This window comes from Canis lupus, chromosome 27 (assembly GCF_048164855.1).
Source record: "Canis lupus baileyi chromosome 27, mCanLup2.hap1, whole genome shotgun sequence".
NCBI lineage: Eukaryota > Metazoa > Chordata > Mammalia > Carnivora > Canidae > Canis > Canis lupus.
The window spans coordinates 22582982-22601536 of record NC_132864.1 but is presented as its reverse complement, the minus strand read 5'-3'; the positions used below and the strand labels follow the sequence as shown (position 1 = coordinate 22601536).

The window sequence follows — 18555 nt, the reverse complement described above, 5'->3', positions numbered from 1 at the left end:
GGCTCCGGGCGCCGCTCGCCCCGGCTGGCTTCTGGAGCTGCCCTCCGCGCTCCTCCACCGAGGCAGCTCGGGCCGCGCCGGTCACCGGCACGAGGTGTGGGTCAAAGGCCACACTCCTCTCTCGCTCCGCTCCGCTCCGCAGGCGACTCCGCCCTGCCAAGCCGGCCGGCGAGGGGCCCCCGGCGCTCAGTCCGCGGCCCGCGACCAGCGCCCCGGAGGCGGCGGAGAGTCCGGGGCCCGGGGCCCGGCGTAGCCCCGCCTCCTCGGTCACTGGGCGCCGGTCTCTCCGTCTCCGCGGCGCCTGCAGCTCTCGAAGATGAGGCAGCCAGGCTGTCGCGGGCCACGGCCGAGCTCCTCCGGCGCTCTCGGCGTCCTCCGGCGCTCCCGGCCTCCCCGTCCTCCGACGCCCGCGGCCGCCAGCGGCTGCGCCCAGGTCCCCCGGGCAGACGCAGGCGAGGCGAGCCCGCGCCCGCGGGGATCCTCCTGGGCGCCTGCGCGCCGGGCGAGCGCGGAGAGGGCGCGGCCGTCCGCGGCTGCGGCTGCGCAGAGGCGGTGTCAAGCGCTGCGCCTGCGCACTAGCGGGGCGGGGCGGGAAGGAGGGAGGCGGTGGCAGCGGCGGCGGCTGTTGAGGAGGAGGAGGAGGAGGAGGAGGAGGGGGGGGAGCGGAGGGAGGTGTTTCTGTCAGTTCCGGCTGTTTGTTCGGGAAGTGGATCCGCCGCTGCCGAAGCAGCCGGGAGGGAGCTGCGGATCGCGAGGCCAGCACCGACCCCGCCCGCCCGCGCGCGCCTCCCCCGCCCGCCATGGCCCGGGACTACGACCACCTCTTCAAGCTGCTCATCATCGGCGACAGCGGTGAGGGCCGCGGCGGCCGGAGGCGGCGTGGGCCCTGCCGGGCGCGGCCCGCGGGGGCCTCGGGGCGGGCAGGCGGGCGGGGAGGTGCCGGCCCGCGCGGGGCGGGGCTGCCGGGCGGCCGCTGGCCCGAGGGGCGCGCCGAGGGGCTGAGGTTGGGGCGCCCGGCGTCGGAGCGCAGGGCAGGGCGCGCGGGGCGCGCAGGGGTCGGGCCGGGGCGCCCGGTCCTCCTGCCGCGCCTGCCGCTGCCTCACGTGTGACCTTGGTCAAGTCCCGCGATGTCTGGAGTTGGACAGACCCGGGTTCGAGTTCTGGGACTACCAGCTTCCTCACTCCGTGACCTTGGGCAAATTGTTTAGCCTTTCTGAGCCTCGGTTCCCTCGTCTGCGAAGTGGGGACGTGCCTGGCTGGGTGGTATGACTCTGTGATGAGATAAAGCTGGGAAAGTGTTCAGCGCCCAGCCTGGCGTAAAGTCAGCCGTAGGTAGATGCTAGCTATTGATGTGGTGGTTAGTGCTCGTTGTAAACCTCAGTTTCTTCCTCTGTCAAATGGAGATAATCCCAGAACCTGTCTCATGGGATTACCTCGCACAGGGCCTGGCACATTCCTGCTGAATTATCATCTGTATCGTTCTGTTTCCCTATCCGCAAAGTGGAATAATAGTAGGCAGGATCTGCCTTATGGGGCTGACGGAGTATTCAGTGAGATAATGCACACATAGTGTTGGGACCATGCCCACACGTAGTGAGTGCTCAGTACGTGCTCGCTCTACGGTATCCTAGACGGGTATTGGAGGTGGGTCAGCCAGTAACACAAAAGGGCTTTGACCATATATACACCCTGGGAGAGCTCCTAGCTGAGTGCACTGCACCTTCTCCACGGCCTGGTGCAGTGTCCTGCACCCAGTAGGCACCTAAAACACATCTAATGAATGAATGAGTGAATGAATGTTAAGTATCCCTAGAAAAGATAGGTTGGTTTCTGGGAGAGGGTGGAGGGTTTTAGAGGTGTTTGTGGCAGGTAAGCTGGTTTATGAGGTGATCAAGAGGTCAGGGAGGCAGGCTCTGGGAGGTTTATGGGAGCATAGCTGAGGTGCTGGGATTATATGATGGGGAAGGAGGCTTGGGAGCATGCCACGTTTATAGACCAGACCTGAGTTGAGTATGGGCAAGGCAGTCACAGGACTGAAGGCCAGGTTGGTGGTGGAGCCCATGGATTGTTAAGGAAAGAAGGGACCAATCACAGGGGTTGTAAGACCCTGATGGAGTGTTGGGTGATGGCCATGGAAGTGAGTGGGTTTTGGTCTCAACTGTGAAGCTAGATTGGGATGTGGTTGGTGGTTTGGATCCGGTGAAGGACGGCTGAGGTTTCTGCGGTTCCTGGTAGAAGGGAGAGGTAAGGGGAAAAGTTAGGGGCCGACGAGGGAGATGCAGAGTAGCTGTGGTCAAGGAAGGAGTTAGATGGGTGGAGGGTGGATTCGTTGTGGTTTGAATGAAAGAAAACCAGACAAGCTGTGTTTGGTGGAGGTGGTGGACCCTTGGAGGGTGGACTCTGGCATTCCTCAGTGTCCCAAGACTTAGGCCTTTATAGGATTTGATTTTAGCCCCGGCCATGGTTCCCAAGGACTTGACATTAGGGTAGTTTCTCTCCTTTTGGAGTTAAAGTAAGCCCACCAAGGTCAGGGTCCTTAGCCCTCTGCAAGACATCTAGGGCTTTGTGTGTTGATATCCAAAACTGAAAAGCATAAACTCTGCAAGGAGATGCAGCTTGTTGGCTTTTCTCCTCTGTAAAACCCAGGGGATGGTTCTGGTCCACCCCCCCACCCCCACCCCCACCCCCCCGCCCCCGCCTTCTCAAAGTCTGTTTTGCCTGGTATATTGATTTCTCACTGGGAAGTCAGGTGTGGGAGAAGACTTGTTAAGTTCCGTGGCTGGCTCCTAGTTCAGTCTGCACTTGTAGAACCACATCGGGTGCAGGAGTCAGCTGGACCCTCGTGAGACTGGGAGATGGTAGCCAGGAAGCTCAGACCAAACTTGGCAGCTGAGCGAGGAGGCGAACGTCGGACACTGCCCTGGACTGGCTCCTTACGTGGAGGCTTTCTGAAGGTTTTTCAAATAATTTCACAGACGCTCTCCTCTGATTCTCACCTGCTGCCTGTGCATTTTGTCAAAAAGGAAACTGAGGCTCAGAGGAGCTGACTGACTTGCCCAAAGTCATACAGCTCATCCCAGGTAAAGCTTGGGGTTAATGCACATTGGTGCTATGCGTGAGCAGCTGGTGTCAGGCCTGGCGAAGGGGGGCCCTCAATGAATATTCGTTTCTTTCTTTATGAATCTAGAGTTCTTCCCACTCTGCCACATTGTACAAGCTTCTGGAACACGTTCCCTCAGCTTTTGCAGCTCTTCCTTATGGCTAAAGTTCTCTACTTTCTCCTGTGCTCTTCTGACATTAGCTCGGTTATAACAGCATTTCATCTGATCTCTGGGGCCAGCCATCCTTATTCTTAGAACCTGGAGATTGGAGTGGCCATCAGAGAACTAGTTAAAGCCTTTCACTTTACCGATGAGTGAGCTGAGGCTCTGAGAGAGGAAGTGACTTGTCTGAGGTTGTACAGTGAATGGGTGGCTGAGCCAGGATTAAAATTGCAAATGCTTTACTCAAAGGTCTAAGGGTCTTCAGCAGTCTAGAACTGAAGTCCAGATGAGTGAGGGACTAACTATAGCCCAGGGGAGGAGCCGGGCCGGGGTGGGGACTTTTGTGGGGGCTTTTTGAGGACCAGAGCACCTGTGTAGGCCAAGAAGCAGGGAGCAGGGGAGAGCGGTGATGGCTGAGAGGGGCATGCGTGGTGTTTGTGGGTAAATCTGTCTCCTGGCTGCCAGGAGGCCTTGGGTGCTGGGGCCTATACTCTTTGCTGGGTAGAACGTGACGGGGCTGGACTAGTTGGGTTTCATGCTACGTATGGCCCTTGCAAAGCCTTTGACTTCAGCTGTGGTAAAGGTAGATTGGTACCTATCACTTCCTCTCTTAGGCCAGTGCTGTGGGATAAATGGAAGCAGCTTGTTTTCCTGAGGAGGCCTCTTCCAAGGATATTTGGGAGATGTCATGTCTCAGGGTGGGCTTCTCTTCCTTTCAAAGGAAAGAGCAGTGCCGGGGGTTGGTGTCAGGTCAGAGCAACAGTTACTGTGGTGGCTGTAGTGGTCTCTCTGCAGCCTGGTGGTTTTCAGCAGCTCTGCAGAGCAGCGGGGTGAGGGAGGGGACTCGGAGAGGCCAGGTTGGAGGGCACACTGCTGCTTCATTGCTTCGTGCAGAGAAAACCCCTTACCTCTTATTTTTTATTTTATGTATTTTTAGAGTGAGAGAGAGCAGTCGGGGAGGGAGGGGGCAGAGGGAGAGAGAGAATCCTAAGTAGGTTCCACACCCAGCAATACAGGGCTCAGTCTCATCCTGAGATCATGACCTGAGCTGAAATCAAGAGTTAGACACTTAACTGACCCAGGCGCACCCCCCTTACCTGTTTTAGATCTATGGGATTCAGATAAAATTTAATTTTAAAGAAGGACTGTGCTGCTCCCTGAAAGTTTGAAAACTACTGTTTTGGCTTCTGTGAATGCCGCGGTCATAGCATTAGATGGCATAGCTGTCAATGTGATTTGTGTTGTCCTAAATTCATTAAACCGTGTTTTGCTGGTGTCTCCTAAGTGCCGGGCCCAGCTCCCAGCACTGTAAATGTCCAGGGTGAGGAAGGCGCGATCTCCTTCCTAGGGGAACTCCCAACTAGTGGCCCAGACACAGCTTTTAGCTGAGTAAGCGGACCCAGAAGGCTCCAGGAGGAAGCCAAGGAGCCGGTAGGCCCGATGGGGTGTTGGCACTGGGCAGAGCGCTGTGAGGGACCCAGCCCAGGGCCTGGGCTCTCCTTCACTCGGCAGGAAGCCTCGCAGAGGCGGCAATGAGGAAGTGCCTCTGAGCAAGAGCTTGCAGGTACTGTGGGCGCAGCACCCGTCTGCCCAGAGCCGCACCCCAGCCTGTGTTGGGGGAGTAAGCCCCAGGTTCACTCCATGAAGCAAGTTCTTCTGGGTTATCCCCACACAGCTCACTCATTGGAGAAGTCCCCGGAAGAGATTCTCAGAGAGGACTGGCCAGAGAGGGTGTCTGGGATTGGTCAGGTTTAGAGAAACAGCAGGGGAAGGGGGCGGTCATAGCGCCCTTTCAGGAGCTCATGTACCTTGTGGGCTTCTCCCCACAAATTTGCACTTAGCTTGGAGGCTCTTGAGACCCCAGTTTAAGATCTCACGTCTAGCAGTGGTAGCACTGCTGCTCTGAATCTAACAGGAGTGAGATGAGGAGCCCTTTCGGCATCTTTTTATTCCACTTCCTGAAACAGACACAGGAAGACTCCCCTCGCAGTATGTACTGGAGAGAGCTGTAGAGCCCTGGGGTAGACCGCCCTGGATTCACAGCTCAGCCCCACGCTTCCCTGCCGAGGGCCCGAAGGCCAGCTGCTCAGCCTCCCATAGAGCTCAGGTGCCTGCCACACACACAGCTCTGTGTGTACAGATTCTTTTCTTCTGTGGTTGGGTCACCCAGTTGGCCTTAGGGCTGGCAAGGATAGGGGATGGGACGGGGGAAACCAGGCAGGGGCCCCGGCTGAAGCTGCTAGTCTGGAGGTAAAGAGAAGCCAAGCTTATAGGGTTCTGCTCATCCTTGGGTCAGGTTGTGTCAGGGGGTGCCGTGGTAAGTGAAGTCGTCTGAGCACATGTGAGCTGTTGGGCTGACAGATGTAAGGCAGACAGCCCCTCCTCACCAACCCAGCTGGCAGTGACATTGGCAGGGGGAAGATGGCTGTCAGTTGGTTTGTGTTGTCTGGGCCTCAGTTTTCTCACCTGCAAAATGGCCTTGATCAAGAGTCTCTTCCAGGTCCACAGTTCCTCGTGTGATGCTGTACACAGACTGCAGCTCCACACATGGTGTACACTTTTCTAGGAACTGTGTGTTTTATTATTTATTTATTTATTTTTTTTTTAAAGATTTTTATTCATGAGAGACACAGAGGAGGGGGGCGGGGGCAGAGACACAGGCAGAGACACAGGCAGAAGGCAGGCCCCACGCAGGGAGCCTGACATGGGACTTGGTCCCAGGACTCTAGGATCACGCCCTGGGCCGAAGGCAGGTGTCAAACTGCTGAGCCACCCAGGGATCCCCAGGACTGTGTGTTTTAGACATGCTTTGGAATCCATATCATTTGGTTTACCTTCCCCCTGCTTTTTTTTCTGTCATCTGGTGTCTCCCTCTGGGTCTCCTCAGCATAGGGCCACGAGCCCCTTTCTCATCTCATCATGCAGGACTCGGGGGCAACTTCTCTCCCTTCGGGACAGAGGCAAAGGTCAGACACTGGGTTGGAGAGATGCTCTCAGCATATGGCCGGTCGGGGAGATAAGCAGCATTGAGGTGGGAGATGGGTCTGCTGAGCTTCTTAAGAGTTAGCATTTGGGTGCCATCTCCCTGGAGGACAGGGTGAGAGGGAGGGACCCGTGGCCCCTCTCATCTCCTGCTTTCTTTCCTGCAGGTGTGGGCAAGAGCAGCTTACTGTTACGTTTTGCAGACAACACTTTCTCAGGTGAGTGTGCCCCGGGGGTGCTGCTGGGCTCTTGGGTTTGAGATCCCTTTACCTGGTGCCTTTGCCTGATGTCTGTCTTATTTAAAAAATCCTTTTGTAGGCCCATCCCTTTTTCTACCCGGAGACTTTCTGTGCCCCATTGTTAACTTTTTTTCCCTTCCTTAAAATATTACGAGTTAGTACATGCCTGGGTAGAATTTCAGACAGGCAGACTCCGAGGTGGAGAGAGAAACCTGTCCCTTCACCTGCTCCTACTCTGGTGCCTTTGTGGCCACTGTTCGGCGCAGTGCGTGGCTCCTGGTTTTTTCAACTCCACATGCAGTGGGTTGGCAACTGGCCTTCCCCTCAGCACATCACGGACCATCCTTCCCCATCTCTAGCAGACCTCTGGTTCTGATCTGCATCATTTACCAGCATTGCTCTCGATATGTGCGTGCTTTCTGGCTGCTTCTATTTTAAGTTATGCATTATTTGGGATGCGTCTTATGTTTATCTTTGTATAGAAGTGGAGTTACTAGGTCAGGGGGTAAATGCATTTGAAACTGCCGACTTGCCTTTCAAAGAAGCTGTGCTAAGTGACACTCCCACTGAAGGGCTCAGAAGTGCTCCTTGTCAACTCTGATCCATGCTGTGTCTTAGTCTTCACGTTTGCTAAGCCGATAGGCAGAAAGTGCTATCATATAAATTTGCATTTTCCTGATCCCCGGTAAAGTTGGACCTGTTTTTGTTTGTTGAATACATCAGGTTCATAGTAGAGGCTTTGAGTTGGCTTGGCCTCTCTGATCAAGGACCAAATGTGACTCTGTCATCGGGATTCTGTGTGCTATGCTTGACCATCGAGCTAGAGTTAGGAAGCAGTTACAGGGCGAACACTTCCCTCTTGGTGAAGTGGGCCACTGGTGGTGTGATGGCGGAAAGAATTGTCTGTCCCCTGTGCCCCTGAGCATGGCTAAGCCTCAGCCTATTTGGAAAATGGGACCACTCAGCGTAGGGTTATTGCGAGCATTACCGGAGATGCCCGTGTTCTCTTGCCTGGGCGAAGGAGTCCCTTCAGAAGTGGCAGCCAGCTGGGCGCAGTGGCGCGCGCCTGTAGTTCCAGCTACTCGGGAGGCTGAGGCAGGAGGATCGATGGGCCCAAGAGTTCTGGGCTGTAGTGCGCTATGCCAATTGGGTGTCCGCCCTAAATTCGGCATCAATATGGTGACTTCCTGGGAGCGGGGGACCACCAGGTTGCCTAAGGAGGAGTGAACCGGCCCAGGTCAGAAGTGGCAGCTAGGGCTTGTTGCTATTCTGTTCTGTTCAGGGGTGGTAACTACTGGGCAGCTTCCTCAGACTCGGGATCCCCGCTCTTCCTCCTGGTGTCCCTCGTGTTCCCCGCCCCAGTGGCTTCCAGCTCTGGTCTCCCCATGTGCTCTCTCTCCTTTCCGTCCCTACCGCCAGTGTCTTAGTGGAGACCGTCGTAGGTTCTGGCCTGACACGTCATGGCAGCTTCTGCCCACCCTGTACCTGAAGCTCGGTTCACCTTGTCAGTACAGACCTCCAAGGCCTCCTCACGTGAGTGGAGTTTATATCAGAGTTTCTCCATGTGGTCATCACGGACGCTGGGGCCCCATGCTTCCTTGTGGAAGGGGCTGCTGTGCATGTAAGGATGTTGAGCTGCAGCCCGGGGCCCCACCTACTAGAGGCTGGTAGCTCTGCGCCCCCTGCCTTCTCTCGGCCTTGGAAACGGTACCTGTTCTTTCAAGTGAGGCCCACGTGTGACTTCCTCCCCAGAGCCTTCCTGGATCTCCACCCTTCTGTGAACTTTGAGCCCTCCATACACTCCGTATGGTCAGGAGGGCTGTGTGTTTCTGCAGCACTGTGTTCTCGTTACACAGTAAGCCCCAAACAGCGGGAACAGGAGTTGTTGGTCAGCCTGGGCAGGACTAGGACATCGGCTAGATCTTCTCTTCCGTCTTTCACACAGATGCCCGAGCGAACTGTTTACAGCACAGCTCAGGCTCTGATTCAGACCCTTCACTGCCACTCTGCCACAACCAGAGAAACAAGCTTGCCAAAATGGTACAAAGGCCCTGAGACCTGGCCTCGGGCCCCCCCATCTGCCTCCCACCGCATGCTTGACCTCACATGACCGCCACCCCCCACCCCCCTCAGCCTCCCCCATTGCTATTTTTGCTATCATCTCCTCTTCCCGGAGCAGTGTTTTCCAAAATACAAGTTGTGACCTGTGTGTTAGGAAGTAAACGTTGTGGGTCATTACAGTGTTGGGTGTAGCCCAGGAAGCAAACCCCCACACTGTGTGCTGGGGGACCCCAGGACTCAGGCCACTGCTGACACATCTGCCCTGGCCCTTCTAACGAAAGGAGCCTGTCCCCTCCCCTGTCTCAACCTGGTTTAATTTCCTTTGTGGTGCATCTCACTCCTGAAATTGTGGTCTTTATCACTTTGTGTCATTGTGTCCTGTCTCACCCTCACCTCCACTGCGGGCACCACTGGGGTGTGGACCTTGTCTTTCTTGCTCAGGACTGTGTCCCTGGGACCTCGAACTTGCTGGGTGCAAAGAGTGAGTGGGGAGGGATGGCAGAGGCTGGGGTCACCTGTGCGGGTGCAGATGCGTCCGATCGGGGCGCCCTGGCGGCCTTGCTAATGTGTGTATGTATGTGTGTGCATGTGTGTGTGCGTGCATGTGTGTGCGTGTGTGTGTGCGCGCAGGCAGCTACATCACCACAATCGGAGTGGATTTCAAGATTCGGACTGTGGAGATCAATGGGGAGAAAGTGAAGCTGCAGATCTGGGACACGGCCGGGCAGGAGCGCTTCCGCACCATCACTTCCACGTGAGTCAGGCTGGCCCACTCCCATTCTGACCCCTTGCCACCTACATTTGGATGCAGTGTCGGGGGTCCCAAGTCATAGCAATGTCCCTGGGGTGGGCCCCTGAGCCGTCAGGAGAGGCACTCCTTGCCACAGTAGCTGGTGTTGTGTGAGAGGAGGAGGTGATGAGGTAGGCTGCAGCCCACAGGGGCCAGTGGCGGGGTGCCTGGCAGGAGAGTACGAGTCAGTCTTCAGTTCCCCTCTAGCCTTCAGTTCCTTTGTAGGCAAATGGGAGCATGGTGATGCTGCCTACCTAGATGGTCACATACTTGGTGAGTGCTTCTTGTTAGGGGCCAGCTGCGACAGCCAGGGTTGGCGTGCAGGCTCCTGTCACCTGGAGGCGGCTTCTCTCCTTTGAGAGGCTAGGAAGGAGTACTGGTACATAGGAGGCCATTGGGAGGCCTCTCCTCTGCCTCCCCAAAGCCATTTACCCAGAACCTGGCTCACCCAGTGGGCTGCCCTCCTTTGCTGTTCCAGCATCTTTGTGGTCTTCAGCTGTAAATGGGGGAGCCCCGCTGGAGCCCCAGAGAGCAGGAGTCCTGGGGAGGGGCTCTTGGTTCCTGTGCTGTTAATAGAGAAGCTTCCAGGAAAGAGGAGGGCTTTGAAGGCAGACAGCTTAGAATTTATATGTCTGTTCTACTGTGTGACCTTGGGCGGTTGCCTAAATTCTCTGTGCTTCGGTTTTCCAGAGGGTTTCTCCTTAGGATTTGCTTTAATGCTCAGTCCTCTGTGCCAGGTGCTTCACACAGATGATCTCATTAAGCTCTGCAGTTGGAACTATTATTTTCCCCATTTTACAGGTGGGGGGGACTTCTGAGAGGGGTCCTCCCAGTAAGTAGCAAAGCCTGAGCTCCACACTGTGGCGGGTGCAGACTAGGAGTCAGTGTCTGGCCTGCAGTAGTTGCTGCTTTGGTAGGCCTCTCCTTTGCCTCCCCCCAGAAGTTCCTGTGTGACTGGAGGCTCTTGGGGAAGTGGCGTGGAAATTTCGGCATGGAAATGGGACAGACCCCAGGCTGGCTGCCCATCCTGTGGCTTGTGAGGATCTGCTGAGGGGTGAGAAGCCCCTACAGTGGTGGCTGGGAGTATTGGGGGATGTTATTGGGGGTGCTGCCGTGCAAGGAGAGGGGTGAGGCCAGAGCTGCCCTGGTTCAAGCGGCTGGAGCCTGAGCAGCCCCTGAGCGGGAGAGACTTCTGTCACTGGGTCAGCTGTGGGGAGCACGTTTGTGCCGTGGCCTGTGCTTCCCTGAACTCTGTGGGTCCCCACGCTTGGGGGCTGCCCAGTGCAGCTCTCCGTGGCTTCTTGCTGATGAGCTCCCTGAGTCCTTTTGTGTCTTAGCAGCTGCCAGCAAGTCCTTGGGGAGGGCAGCTGCTCAGAGGCTCCTTGCGGGAGGACGGACGTCACGGGCAGCGCAAGCATCCAGACCTGAACAAGACCTCTCATCTGTGTCAGGTCTGGACACTGACCCCAGACGTCCTTCCTCTGAGCTGCGACTGTCACTGACGATTTTACCTGTTTGTTTCACTGAATCCCAGATAAAGAGTCCTGTGATTATTTCCATTTTATGGATGAGAAAATTGAGGAGAAAATTATGGAGAGAGGGTAAAGTGACTTAGTTTGGTCTGTAAGTTACATGTTGAATTCAGGTTCGTTTGATGCCAAAGCTCTTGCCTTCTGGTTCAGCCTTCTGCTCTCTGTAGTCCCCACCTTGAGAGACTGGGGCCGAGGCTGATGCTCTGGTGTCTCCTGTGGCCTAAAACCACTCAGGGCATTCAGGGTGGCTGAGCATACTGGGTCCATGGCCATGAAAAGGGCTTTTTGCAGGGCGGTTTGTTGGGGTGCAGAGGAGCCCGTGGCCACCTTGAGGTCAGCTCCTTTAGGAGCAGGGTGGGAAGAGGGTGAAGCACCTCCTTCATTCTTTTGGGGACACTGGAACAGCTCAGCTACCTGAGGGCAATATGTGTGTGTTTGGGGTGCTCGAGGAGGGGGCATGCTGCACAGTGGGGGTCTGTGGGCACCGGCTCAGCCTTTGCTGGCCATCTTGCCTGTCTTGGGGAAGCTGAGGAAGCTCCATCTTGTGGGTCCCCGCTCTGTGCTTCATGAGGCAGGAGGCACTGCACACGCCATGCGAGGGGCCATGGAAAGACTTGACGTCCTGTGTGGGCGGCTGGTGAGGAAGGGAGTCTTGAAAGAGTTTAGGAGTTGTTCTCAGGGGTTGGGGCAGTCGGGGTGGAGTAGTATGGCCTTTTGTGATTCAGGGCATTAAAAGAGAAACTAAAACTGCATCCTGCCCTGTTGTCACCCTGTTTCTTCTCTGTAGCTGGGGTTTGCTGCCCCTGAGAGGCGTGGCTGGGGTGCAGGTTGGGGAAGAGGGAGGAACGAGGTGCCAGATGGTGGGCAAGGGAAGCCCCTTGGAGCCTTGGCCCTGGCCTGGGAGTCAGACCCAGACATTGTGACTTCAGCACAGTCACTCCCTTCAGCCTCATGTCCTCACTGGTGAAATGGCGACCTTCGTGTCCGTCATAGCAGGTTGCTTCAGATGAACAGGCAGTGGATATGAAGTGCTGGGCGCTGTGCCGGGCACAGAGCTGAGCACAGGTGAGTGTGTGTGATTACTGGTGGCGGCGGTGACAGGAGGCCCAGAAGCACCAGTGACCCCCTTGTCAGAGCTCTGAGCCCCCGGTCTTGTCCTCAAACTATTCTCGCTCTCTGGTGAAGTCCCTTTCAGCACTTCTTGGCATTCTCAATGGTCTTCAACATAGGAGAGCTTGGTGATGTGTGCCTCTGCCTGCACTACCTTTGCCAGCAGGGGACAGTCACTTGTCCTGGTCCTGGTGTGCACTCCTGCCCAGTTGGGTGATGACCTGGTGCTCTGGGCAGCAGCTGGTTCTGAGGGCCTGGCACCTGCACAGCTTGACAGTCTGGGCTCCCAGGGCAGGGACACCATGTCCCCGGCAGGCAGAGCCAGGGCAGAATGAAGCCCCTGGGACCCCAGCGGGCTTCTGAGGGGCGGAGAGACGGGGTAGGGGACACCAGCTGGGCTAGGCCCCTGGGCACGGCACGGGCTGCTTCTGCCCGCAGCCCTGACAGCCGGCTTGGGAAAGCTGCCTTGATGCCGTCCCTTGGTTTTCTTCCACTGGTGTCAGAGGCCCCGGCTTGTCACTGAAGGAATATTAATAACGGTAGAGAGCCACCATTCCTTGACGGTTGACAACCCCCTGGCCCTTGTGAAAACATAAGTTATCTTCTTTATTCCTCGCAACTGTCCCCAAAGCTAGGACTGATACATCCGTTTAATAGCTGAGGAAGGAGATGCGCTGAGGTGCGTTGCAGTAACCTTCCTGGGCTCCCACCGCCTTGCAGAGATGGTGCCCGGTAGCCTTTGTCCTGTGACTGGGTGTAGAAAGCAAGAGTGGCCAGAGCGCCGACGAGCTAGTGGTGAGAAGACGGCTGCACCCATGGCCTCCCCGGCTCCATCCTCACTAAGGCTCTGGTGCGGAGGGGCTGTTCCCCCACAGGCTTGAGGGCCCAGTAGTGCTCAGCCCTGCTAAACCTAAGGGGCGGGCGGGGTGCGTGGGGTCGATGTCCTCCAGCTGTCCCTCTGAACTGTAAATGAGTGGGGTCACGGTGTCTGGAGGGGAACGTTTACATCTTCCTGCCTTCCAGACCTTCTGGCTGACCTCACGCCATAGGGTCTGCACGTTTGGACGGTGGCACATCTGGGACACCTTCCTGGCTGGGACTGGATGCCCCACACCATTTTCATGCTCTCTCTGCCACCGGCGTGGATGAGCCCAGAGTGGCGGAAGGGAGGTGTCCACCTGCCCCCAGAGGAGTGAATGAGACGTTGGTGGGGCTTCTCAAATGGTGTGTCTTCTTGGAATGGCATTTTATAAAGCCTGGCTGGAGGAGAGAAAAATCTTTGAATGGTAAAACAAAGACAGTGAGAATATAGCATCAAATACAAAAATTACTTGCATTTTAAACAAAACAAGAACTTCAAAGAAGTTTTGAGTTAGTGGCAGACTTGAACAACTTGACTGACCGCCTCAAAGGCGGCTCCTCGTTCACTGGTGCCTTGGGCATGAGCGTGAGCAGCAGTGCTGTTGAGTGCTGGGCTGGGGCCTGGTTCCGGTATGTCCAGCCGGGGTCAGGTGGACAGATGCTGGGTGTCTTGCAGGAGAGCTTTCGCCCCATCACCATTTCCCTGGCTGCTGTCCGGATGTGGGCAGGCTGTGTCTTAGTGAAGGGGCTACTCTTGTCCAGGCTGAAGCTCTGACACAGATCCTGACCCTCCAGGTATTATCGGGGGACCCACGGGGTCATCGTGGTTTATGATGTCACCAGTGCCGAGTCCTTTGTCAACGTCAAGCGGTGGCTTCATGAAATCAACCAAAACTGTGATGATGTGTGCCGAATATTAGGTGAGGCTGGACCCCCTGTGGGGACGCTGGCCTGGAGGGTGGGAGGGGGGTGCTCCCGCAGGGCTGGGCTGACTTTGCTTTTTGCCTTTAAGTGGGGAACAAGAATGATGACCCCGAGCGAAAGGTGGTGGAAACAGAAGATGCCTACAAATTCGCAGGGCAGATGGGGATTCAGCTGTTTGAGACCAGCGCCAAGGAAAACGTCAATGTGGAAGAGGTGAGGTGAGGGCCCAGAGTGGGGGCAGGGAGGGAGCGGGGCCCACTCCGTGCAACCACCACAGCCCCCCTCTCCCCGCCTCTAGCCTGCCCAGAGTGCCCAGAGGGCTGACAGGAAACCTCTTAGTAACTGCCATTTCTCGGTGCCTGTTGAGAGCCAGGCATCGTGCTAGGCCCTTAACGGGCGCTAGCTCACATCTCAGCCGTCCTCTAAGTCACCTCCATGTTTTATATGGGAAATTGAGGTTCTGGAGTGAGGACTATCACCCAGCTTGTAAGAAGCCAGGTCAAATGGAGACTCTGTAGCCCAGCTATGCAGGGTTCCCGCTCAGCCTTCAGCCACACTGCCCACCCCGGCCCCAGGCCTTCCTGCTCTCTGGGCTTTCCTTGGGGCCCCTGCAGACAGCTGGTTGCTTTCCTGTGGCCTCAAGAGTTCAGGTGGGCACTTGCTGCGAGGCCCCAGAGGCTCTTGGGGAGACCCGTCCCCCGTGGAGCAGCTGAGCCTCCGGCCAGGGGCAGCTTCCCTTCCACTCGGCCTGCTGGAAAATAGCTGGGAGTCTGTGGGAGAAAAGTGGGACTTTTGGCCACAAGCCCAGGCGGCCATGCTCGTAGCTTTGGGCGAGTCCTGTCCCACAGTGTGTGGAATCTGGAGACCCAGGGAAGCCAGGATCCCCCTCGTGTGTCCTGGACACCCGACTGCATCATGGCAGGGAGCCCGGGTGCCTCAGAGTCAGGTTGGGATCACAGTACAGGCCTTTCTGTGTGACCTGAGGTGGTGACTTAACCTCTCTAGGTTGCACCTGTTCCTTCCTTAGATCGGGGTAGGGTGAGCACCCCTGCCTCCTGGGTCGTGAGGGGTAAGTGGAGCAAATTACGTCAAGTGCTTGACACCTTTCCTGGCACAGTGGAGGAGAGGCCTGTGGGTTGGCAGGTGGAGTCCCATTGGATCCTGGCACCACAAGGACATCTTGGGGTAGGGTCTGGGGACCCATGTTCTACGCAGGACATGTGGTGACATGGCATGAAGTGGGCAGGCTGTGGGGTCCCTCTGGCCTGTCACCAGATCAGGGGCACCTTTATCTTGTCTGAAGATTCCAGCTGGAGAGGTTCTTTTTCTCTTTTTAAAAGAAAGACTGGAAAATCCCTGAGATTGATTTCTCTAAGACACAGCTCATGGAGCTTTGATGTTCATTTTTGACTTTTTTTTGGAAAGGGTTTGAGAACATACATGCAAAACCCTCTCACGAGTAGAAATAGCAAATGGGACACGGGGCCCGGGGAGGCGGCCGTGGCGGCCAGCAGAGACTCTGAGCTGGGTCTGAGGCCACCTCACCTCCTTCGTCCTCACAGATGTTCAACTGCATCACAGAGCTGGTCCTCCGAGCAAAGAAAGACAACTTAGCCAAACAGCAGCAGCAACAACAGAACGACGTGGTGAAGCTCACGAAGAACAGTAAACGAAAGAAACGCTGCTGCTAATGCCCCCCAGCCCACTGCAGAGACTGCACTGCGGCCACTCCCCGGCCCGAGGCCCGCGGGGCTCCTCGGGGACAGTCTCAGTTTCGTGCCGTTATTTAAAGAATTCTCTCCACGTTTTTGTATCGGGAGGCGCCATCGGCACTTCCTCCCCTCCCCCTTTGAGTGCCAAGAAGGTGTTGGACGACCTGCCCTTCCCTTCTGGTGCCCCTGCCCCCGGCCAAGGCACCCGGGCCCGGCGAGGACGCTGCCAGCCGAGCGGACTGATTAACCAGAGTTTGTACATAATGTATATTGCTTTAACCAGCCGCATCACCCTCGTCCTGCTCTGGCTTTTGCCTCCTTAATGCCAGCCTGCTGCAGTAGACCCTCCCCACCCCGCCCCATCTTACTGCCAGCAGCTTCCTGAGGAGACAGGATCGAGTTCTAGCCACATCTTTTGTCAACCTGGGCTGGTGGAGTGGGCCTTCCACGTTCCTTGTTCTCTCCTACAGGCTGTCGGCTTCCTCTCCTGGCACGTAGGGTCTCGCCTCTCTCCGGGGCCTGTGCTGTGTGTCTTCCGAGTCCAGCTCCCTTCCCTCCCCACCCTTCCCTGTCCCCTGCCCACGTCACCATCCTGGCAGCTGGGGGAAACCTGGCCTTGAGGTAGGCCTGGGGCTTCCCATTAGAGGTCTAGCCTTTTGGCTTGCAGAAAGACTTGCTCCTGCCTTCTGGTCACCAGATTTCTTGTCCTGCCTTCTAGATGCCTCTGAACTACAACCCAGGGAAACCTTGGCTTTTAATTTATACCAACCTGTTTCAGTTCCCACAGAAAGGTAGGGGTGTGTTTGTGTAGGGATGGGGCTTGTAGGGGCACTGAGGAACATTATTTTAACATAAAATGAAGCCAAATCAAATGAATTAAGTTCCTTACACTTTCTCTTCCTGAGGTTTGGTTGGCACAGCAGCAAAAGTTGTGGCCTCCTCACTTTGGGTCCGTGTTTTTAGAAAAATCGAATGGCTTCCTGCCATTGTGGGGCTGGGCTCTTGGCAGAGCAGCCCTGCCTTCTCCTGGCCATTTCTTGGTGGGGAAGGAGAGCGGGCCTCCCACCCTCATCTGTGTCAGCAGAGGGCTTTCCCCGGAGTTCCTGGGTCTCCGTTGTGGCACCAGGCCCCTCTGAATGTGAGGAGTGGGTGCTGGTGCTGGACCATGGGGACGCCACCTCGGAGTTGGACGGCAAGCAGCTTTGGATCACCGACAGAACTTTTTTAGTACAAAGGCAGCAGGAGGATTTCTTAGGGGGTGGGAAGGAATGGTGGCCGGGGCCAGGAGCCAGCCAGCTCTATCCCTGGTCCCCTGGGGGAAGAAACCAGGGTCATCTGTACTGGATTACTGTCCCCCCTCGGGACACTTCCACCATTCACCTTTCCCCTAAAAGGATCATGTAACCTGGGAATAATTTATTTCAACACCATGATGTTTTAGATTTCCTTTCCTAGGCGATTTCCAGGCAAAGCCCTGATTGGACAATCACGTTACAGTTCACACTGCAGATTTTCCCTGTTAACATTGTTGATGGGTTTTTAATCAATAAAAACTGGGGGTTTCTTCTGACCTGTCTCTCCACTTCCCCAGACTGCCAAAAGCCTGTGGTTCTCTGTGAGCCGGCCTTCACTAGAGCCACCTGGAGAGGTGGGGGAGCTCTGAGCCTGGGAAGCAGTGCTGTGGAGGGTGGCCATGGGGCCAGCCGACAGGCATTTTCTGACTGGTTGGGGGCCAGGAGCAAAAGTGTGGTTTCTCCATCCTCAGGGCTGTGCTGGGTGACCGTAGGCCTGTGTAGGACGCAGAGAGCTCGAGACTCCTGGGGTGGGCGGCGTACTCAACTCAGCATTCACGTGACATCAGTGTGGCAGTGCTTGCAAATTCAAGCAATAAGGGGAGAAGGGGTCCTGGAAGTTTCCAGCCCAGGCTAGAAGACACTATGGGTCTGGCAACTGGATGTCCAGACCCAGGTGGTGGGGTGATTTTGGTGACGACAGTGTCTGTCCCACTGAGTGTTACACGCATGAAGGGTGGGGGTGGGGGTGGGGGACTCACAGGGCTGGGCTGACGTCCTGGTGGACCTGATGTGAAATTCCTGTCGAACAACAAAACTTTTAAATGGTTTGCTAGGATTATTTCTGTATTGAAAGTTTCTAATTATGCTTTTTAAAAAAATACTAAAAATAAAGGTTCAAGCTGCCAAATTTTCTTCCAGGGTCTGTTTCCTCCAGCTGTGCTCTGGGTGGGCCTGCCTTCCTCCCACCCACTGTGTCCAGCACTTGTTTGTTCTGGTCTGAGTCCAGCACAGGTGCCTGTTGAAGCCCAGGGACACTTGGAGAAGCCAAACGTGTTTTCTCCACAGAAGGCTGGCCCAGGTTGAGGCCCCCGCAACCCCGCCCCTGGTTGGATGCATAGGTTGGGAGCACGCGTGGGAAGATGCCAGGGGGAAGCGCCGTGTTTATTCTCTGCATGCCCGGAAGGATGCAGTGGAAGCTTTGCCTGCAGTGATTTCTTTCTGGCTCAAAGTCTGCCAAGCTGTGGGGCCTGCTCAAGCTTGGGGAGCGGCACTGGCAGGGCTGGCCTGTAGCTGGGCAGCTGTGGCCCTGGCAGGGCGCCCAGGGCCAGGGTGGGTGTGGAGGCCGTCCCCTAAGAGCTGTCCTGGACAGGATGCCTGCACCGTCCAGGGGAGGTGCCCCTTCCTGGCGGAGTCCACTCACTGGTACCAAGATAGGAGTGACCTCCCAACGCATGGAGGCCTTACTACTGCTGCCGCTTCGTAGCCAGCTGGTGGTGGCTCAGAGATGTGCGCTGCATTCTGCCCATACGAGCCCTCTGGGTACCCAATGATTGAGGCGGGAGGCTCTGTAGAAATTCATTTTATTCTTAGACTATTTTCAAAAGAAGCAGTGGTGCGCTGTTTTTCTAAAAATATGCCTTTATAGATTTATATATAATATGTATATTATAAAATCCATACACGTATTTACATGATTGCTACATACAAAATTACAGCACTGTGGTATGTACATATCTATAGGTACATTCTTTCCGCTCATCCCTGCTGTGCTTTTTCCCTTGGGAGG

At 56.1% G+C, this 18555-nt stretch overlaps 1 protein-coding gene across 3 annotated transcripts; it reads left to right on the top strand.

Annotated features, from left to right (window-relative positions):
• Window positions 1-590: 590 nt before the first annotated feature.
• RAB35 (RAB35, member RAS oncogene family) lies at window positions 591-17681 on the top strand. Of its 3 annotated transcripts, XM_072802770.1 has the most exons (7): window positions 803-852; window positions 6413-6463; window positions 7904-8017; window positions 9176-9299; window positions 13634-13758; window positions 13851-13975; window positions 15325-17681. In XM_072802770.1, exons 3-7 carry the CDS (start codon window positions 7945-7947, stop codon window positions 15451-15453), a joined length of 576 nt encoding a protein of 191 aa, XP_072658871.1. In that variant the 5' UTR covers window positions 803-852; window positions 6413-6463; window positions 7904-7944; the 3' UTR covers window positions 15454-17681. The 3 variants fall into 3 exon arrangements, with proteins under 3 accessions (XP_072658870.1, XP_072658872.1, XP_072658871.1); XM_072802769.1 differs by lacking the exon at window positions 7904-8017 and having other exon boundaries at window positions 591-852; XM_072802771.1 differs by lacking the exons at window positions 7904-8017; window positions 13851-13975 and having other exon boundaries at window positions 630-852; window positions 15325-15441.
• Window positions 17682-18555: the final 874 nt, after the last annotated feature.